The sequence below is a fragment of the Pecten maximus genome, chromosome 6 (genome assembly GCF_902652985.1).
Source record: "Pecten maximus chromosome 6, xPecMax1.1, whole genome shotgun sequence".
In the NCBI taxonomy this organism is placed as follows: Eukaryota; Metazoa; Mollusca; class Bivalvia; order Pectinida; family Pectinidae; genus Pecten; species Pecten maximus.
The window spans coordinates 47,200,760-47,207,966 of NC_047020.1; the positions used below are offsets into that span (position 1 = coordinate 47,200,760).

The following is a 7,207-nucleotide window of genomic DNA, read 5'->3' on the forward strand; positions in this document are numbered from 1 at the left end:
GAGAACATATCAACTTAAATTTTGATGATGTCAGTCTTGATGCCCGTAAACTGTGCCATGATGAAGAGTTGGACTGGTCACGTGTGTTGCTCTCAATATCGCTTGCCTGATCTGTTGTTACCTGCATTCCATTAAAAACATCCATTTGACCTTTACTTAGAGAAATGTGGGTTTTCCGTAATAATGCATCACTGATTAAAGATGGTCGTGGTGGTGCGGAAAGATCATTGATGATGTCACCAGAACTAGAATTTGTACATTTCTGTTGGTATGAAAGAACACTTCCAATTGGAACTTCCCCAAACTTACATACTGTCGAGGACACATTGTCAACATCAACATCACTCAATAATTTTAAGTATTGCGAGTCACTACCTGCCTGCAAAAGGTTTTCACAAAGTCTTTTGGTGAAGTCATTATACGGAATAGGATTGACAGGACAATACACAGTACTTTGAACACAATCAATTTTCCTTTTCAGTTTTGGTGTTTTGTCTTTAGGTGGCTCTATTTTCCTTATTTCTACTTCCTCAACAGGCCTAGTTTTTATACCGTCTAATCTAGATGGCAAATGCAGTGATGTTTTGGATTTGTAGTCTGGGATGATTTTCAAATCTAACTTTTGAAAATGAGCTATGGTGTAAAGAAGCCCTACAAGATGGCTACACTCAGCACGTCCTGCCTTGCATGTGCATTTTGCATGCTTTACATTGAAGGGGGATGTCAACTCTACCTAAAATAAGAATTGTATTCATTTATATACACAGGAACAAAACAGTGATATGCAAATGCAGCAAAAAATGTGTTTCTCACTTTCTGGCTAAATATGAATGTAAAAATGATATATTCTTAAGCACAAACTTTTGTCATGTACTATCTTTATCTAAGTTAAATATATTTTCTTGACCATTAATGAAAAGAAACACAGGTTTTTCTGCACTTTTTTTCAAACATTTTTGTACTCAGTAAATTGACTGTAATCAAGCCATAAATTGTAGATGTTTAACAGAATGTATTGTAATATATTCAATGAACATTAAACAATGATTTCAATCAATTTTGCTGATACAATTGAATGGAATGCTGAATCTAAAAAAAGTGTTTCCTGTTTTTTGCAATATTTAGTGATTTGTATTGATGTCCAATCTTGGTCATCATTCAACAAAATAATTTGAAACAGGAAATATACCTTTTTAATCCAAGCTGGTAAGAAAAAAACTGTAAAATACTTCCTTCATTCAATATTGTTACTTTTATTTCATCCTTGATATGTGTATACATATACTGGTTCAGGTTCCTTTATAAAATGTGGTCACATATTTGGACATCAATATACAATATATATATATATATACATGTATATACATGTGACCATTTTAACATGCTATATTGTAAAGCAATATAATCATTTCTTGAAATCCTCCTTTTAGTGTTGACCTGATATCTCTGATAATTTTCTAGACTATGTATATACATTTTTACAAAGCTATATATTGGTTTGAAACATAATGCAGAAAAATATAAAAGAAAATCATTGGACTTGAAAGGAAAATCAAGCCATATTATTCAGTACGAAGGTGTTGCAATACAGAAGGAAAAAATAATTTATACTCATCATAAATAAAACTGATTAACACTAAAACAACAACTCATGCGGTGATGTTGATCACTGTAATACAGAAGGAAAACAAACACTGAAAACTATAACTGTGTTCTTACTTTTAACTTGTAGGCCTCAATGTTTTTTCTCATTGAGGGAAAACATTTTCCTCGCAGGAAACATGACCCATCTGTGCTCGTTTTAACTGGAAAAGTCGGTCTAAATTCCATTACAAGAATAATCAATTTTCGGACATTTCAAAATGTAGTTGAAATAGTTGACCCGCGACTGGCTGTACACATACAGTATAACAGTTAAATAACACATAAACATGTGCGAGATGATTTGATTTAGTATACAAATATGTATAAACAGTATATTTCCACGAGCAAGATCCAAGATCAATGATCAAGGAAGTACGACCTACGATTTTCGAGTATTGGGCGACCGGTAATATCGTGAATGAACGATCGTGATTTGACAATGTTTACAAGTCAAAGAGAAAGTAGACCTACTGTGGTGTACACATGTACACGTGCTAACCTTCAATGTCATGGATATAGTTTTCCGCAAAGTTGCTATATCCTCTTTTTTGTTGTGATCTTGGTATCATGGCAAGACCATTCGCCCACTTCTCTATGCCAGACTGATTCAAAACCGGAACGTTTTTTATATATTTAGACCAGGCGCTATGGCCTGGGTCTAGCATGGCTGCTATTTTGCGCCCTCAGCCTCGTTCTGAATTCAATATGGCCGACGCGCGAGAAAGGAGTATTGTGCTCTTTCACTATTTCAGAATTGCCCACAGTCGAGGATATTCTTCATGGAGAAGATGGGGTTGATGAAGAAGGTACCCTTGTCCAATAGACGACAGGAATCTGATGAAGAAGGTACCCTGTCCTATAGACGACAGGAATCTGATGAAGAAGGTACCCTGTCCAAGAGAGTCATTTCTGATATGCAAGATGAGGATTTTCTGTCAATATCATGTTGTCTGGCACTTTTGTTCAATTCTTTGAATGATGAAGTTATTTTTCCATGCTCCCATCTTTCATAATTTTGTTTCTCAGAGACCCATTCTACCTATATTAACGAGCATTACAGACTCTCCCCACACATACTTTATGAACTATTAGAGTCTTTTCTTCCCATGCAGATGTTTCTTGAATACACCAAATCAAACAGCATCATCTCTATTACACATGAACTGGTCATTCAGAATTGCATTATGCATTATGTGTGTTGACAATTTTTTATAGATAACTATAGCACATATTTCACTTTTTAAAGGTTTGGATGGATCTTCAAGCATTGTGCAGAGTGAACCGCATAAAAGAAGTACAGGTAATTTTCTCTAGCAACAAAAATTGTTTGATGATTTTATATATCCTGATTGGTCATCAGAGGGCACATGGTCTGTTGCAACATGCATACCGTATGTCTGTATATGTAGATTGTGTTCATTACTCAAGATTTTCCATAATAGGCAACATAAGGCCAATTTGACTGCGCGCCTACTATATAATTGTAACGCAGTTGCGTTTCGCTCGTTTATTTTTGGACTCCTTCCGGAAAATTGTAACATCCGGTTACGTAAGATACCCGTGCTGCTGTGGGGTCAATCACTTTTCGTCCGGGTGTCAGCAGGGTAAGTGGTGTTGACTTTTAATCTGTGAAATTAATTAGATAACCGTCGCCCATCCTTTCCTAAATTTCATATTAATTTGTCTGCTGGATATTATTTGCCACTACCGTACATGTATTTTTATTTTCACGTGTAGTATTTTGATGTATTTTCGATGTATAGAACTTTGTTTAATTTGAGTCTCGTGTGCCGGTGTCATGTCGGAAGTCAGGTTGTTGCTTGAAGGAGTTATTCCATTTTGAGAGCACTCGCGGAGTGGCTAGTGAATATTTCCGCCTCTCGGGCTGTTTCTATACCGGTTAAGCGAGGGATGGTTGTTGGTAACCTCGTAAGTAGATACGGGAGAAAAGACGGGTGGTTAGCAAATGTTGTATTCTGACCGGACATGCCACGTGCTTGAGACTCGGGGTAAACTACATTTATTTCATTTATATGGTTAGTTGTGATTAAAAGATGGTTGGTAAATGTTTCAGGCTAGACGTATATAATTGTGAATTCCTCACTGTGCCTCGCGGGTATTATTTTGGTACTTTGTTATTTTTACACATGTTAATAAATTGTTGAACTTTATATGACGAGTCTATTTTCTTTCTCACCAGTTTACTAAATGCTGTCTATTACTTGAAAATTCATTTGTGTTTGGAATCTGCAAGCGAAAGCGGCAGTCGAACCCTGGGCAAAAACTTGGTAGCAGTCCGACACACGTGGCACCCCTGCGGTACACGTGCTGCGCGTTACATAATACTATTCACGTTTTCTAATATATTTGTATGTTGAATGTATAAAATTTGACCTGCTAAAATGATCAACTGTCATGTTGGAAAAAAATTAGAGGAAACCCTGATTACTATAACATTTAGCATCATATCAAACAATATATCTAATGAGACATTTCTTTGTAAATTGTTTGAATTAAGTATTTTCAACCCATCGTGACACATGTTTTACTGCTGTATTTTCATGTCGTCATTTCCGTGTTGTGTATCGCCCATGCTGCAGGTGTGGTTTGAATTATATACCAACATGCCGAAACTATTATCGATACTAGCATGACATACATATATGTACATAATTCTAATTAAATGATCACACATACAGCAAAAAAACAATTTATTAGATGTTGTTGTAAACAGTACATATTATTTCTTTGAAGGAGAAAACAACAAACATACCAAGAAAAGAGCCTGGACACAGGAAGAAAATGACTGCCTGAAGAAAAAGTTTAAATTTTATTTTGCTGGTGTCAAAAGCGTCCACAATGCGGACATGGTGGATGCTCAAAAACTGTGTCCATCTCTTTGCCTTCGGACGAAGGCCCAAATAAGGGCAAAACTGAATAACATGAAACTGGGGAAATTGACTTAGGAGATCAGAAAAAGTTCAAATTTTATTAATGGTTTGTTATATCATCAAATTGCCTGTTGTCCGTGGTTCTCCAACCATCCATAAACAATTCTTCTTACCACTATTTCTCAGAAAGTACTGCAGGAATCTTTCTCAAATTTCATTTGTAGATTTCCCTTGGTCCCTAGTTATGCATATTGTATTTTGAGACTGATTTAAAAAAAGAACTTGGCTACCAGACGGCCATCTTGGGTTATGAGAGCTGAAGTTTGTTATCGCCATTTCTCAGGAAAGTACTGGAGGGATCTCCCTTGGTCTCTAGTTATGCATATTAAATTCTGAGACTGGTCAGAAAAACATCATAGCTGCCAGAGGACCATTTTGGATTTTGAGAGTTGAAGTTTATCGCTTTCTCTGAATGTGCTGGAGGTATATTTCTCAGATTTGATATGTTGGGTTCTCTTGGTCCCTGGTTGTGCATGTTACATTTTGAGACTGATCTTAAAAAGAATATGGCCGTCAGACAATCATCTTGGATCGCTATTTCTCAGAAAGTACTCTAGGGATCTTTCTCAAATTTCTTTGAGGGGACAATGTCAAACATAGTAGTGTGAAGTTTTGATTAAAGCAACAAAATTATGTTTTCACTGTTGATGTGAATTGAACAGATGGAAAAGAATGGAAAATATCAATAGAACTAATGTATATCTTACAACGGTGGGCGCCAAGATCCTTCTGAGTTCTCTTAGTTTCGCTTGTGTAAAGAAAAGCATTCCCAATGTGGACATGGTGGATGCTCAAATATTATGCCCATCTCTTTGACTAAATCTGGTTGAAACTGAATAACATGAAACCCAGGAAATACAAGTAGGCTGATGTGTATTTCAGTATTAAATTTAAATTTACAATGGTAACTTTAGTTCAAATCCATTGTGGTTCAGTTATTAGCTCACCTGGCTTTACTAGTCATAAAGTACTGAATGTTTTTTAACGTGGTCAGAAACATCTTTTAGGAATTTCATTGGATTTCAATTTAAGGGTCTGATAAAATTTTCTCAAACATTCACTGTAAATAATGTCAGCATTTTGTTTGGATTACTACTTTTGTTTTGGTGACATGCTGTTTATATGGGCATAAATTGTGTGTTGAAAGTTATTGTCAGGTTTTATGTTAATGATATTGTTGTAGATTCATAATTTTATGATGGAATGTGAGCATATTTTTGTAAATCTATCTTTAAAAGGTAAAACCCATACATTACATTTGCTCTTAGGATTGGCTAATATTTATCACAGCAACAACACCGGATGTTGTCCATATACATTCAAAACTTCAATATGTCCAGCATCCAGCATGTTGTTTCTTTTTGAATGATTTGTTGATACATTGACATCATCAGTGATATGTCATGAATTTATTGAAATTTAGAAGATAATTCTAGTTAATTCTTGTTACAAGTGAAATTTGAGTATTTTACTTTTTTTTAATCTACCAAGTATCACTAGGCTCCTTAATAAATTCTGAAAAATACCTTTCTTGTGTTCATGTCATATTATTTGGATTTCTTGTACATTCTCTTAACACTTATATTATTGTGCTATATTTGAAGTGATTGTTATCATTGGCTGTCATTTACATCTTTTCTTTAAGAAAGTGTGTTCTGAAATTTTAATTGGTACCATGGAAAATGATTATGTGTATGTGGTAAAAATTATTTAGATGAGAAATAATAGATGACATTGATTAAGATGGAATTGATTGTTTTGGGTTGCTAGTTAAAAAAATTGTGCCAAAATTTGTCAAAATTAACCAAATATTCACATCTGCATAATATATGCAAAGTAAATAGTGCCATTAGAGGTTACATGGTAACTGTACAGTAGATGAAATGACAGATGCATTTTATTTTAGTTGTATCAGGGATGTATTCTTTGGATTTGGGGGACCAAAGAATTAAGGCCAAACGGTCCCATTGTTTTTTGTTGCATATGTTTGTTATGACACAGATGGAAAAACAAGATATCCTGCAGGTTTCCATTGAAATTACGTTATGCTGATTTCATTTTGGAAGTTTGATATTCCGATTTTTTTAAAAGAAATTACTGTACACATCTTTCTAAAACTTCATATGCAGGCCTCCTTTCCTGTTTTTATTGGCCCTACTTATAGGGAAGATTAAAAAGCAAAAAGATCAATCTTATCATAAAAAAATCTTTTGGTTGGCACCAATATATGACCTTGTGTTGGTATTTTAGTTCATTAAGTATGTTTAATATCATTGTATGAAATACTGATTCAGAATAAATTTACTGAAAAGATTTTCTTTTTCTGTTATATATGAAGTATATAGCGTGTTGATCGTGGACTCAAATATCAGAAGGTGGACATGGGTGTCGTAGGTTGACATGTGTAGACACCCACGTGCTGCTTTTATGTATTGTCAAAATGTATCCATGTGGTGTTATGGAGTATTTATTTCAAGCAATAAATGACCTTAAGACATTAATTGTTGATATAAATGAGAGCTTTGCAAGCAACCAACAACATGGTATGTTTCCTGCAATGCTCAGTCATTTATTCCAACCGTAACTGCCATAACAAGATTAATTCAATACTC

At 34.7% G+C, this 7,207-nt stretch overlaps 1 protein-coding gene across 1 annotated transcript; it reads left to right on the forward strand.

Moving 5' to 3' along the window:
* Window positions 1-2,396: 2,396 nt before the first annotated feature.
* LOC117329927 lies at window positions 2,397-6,886 on the forward strand (the record flags this gene model as incomplete). The annotated part of the gene is given in 3 exon segments (XM_033888159.1): window positions 2,397-2,529; window positions 2,891-2,944; window positions 4,399-6,886. Coding segments are annotated over 3 exon segments (399 nt in total), but the record flags the coding sequence as incomplete, so codon positions are not given.
* Between the last annotated feature and the right edge of the window lie 321 nt (window positions 6,887-7,207).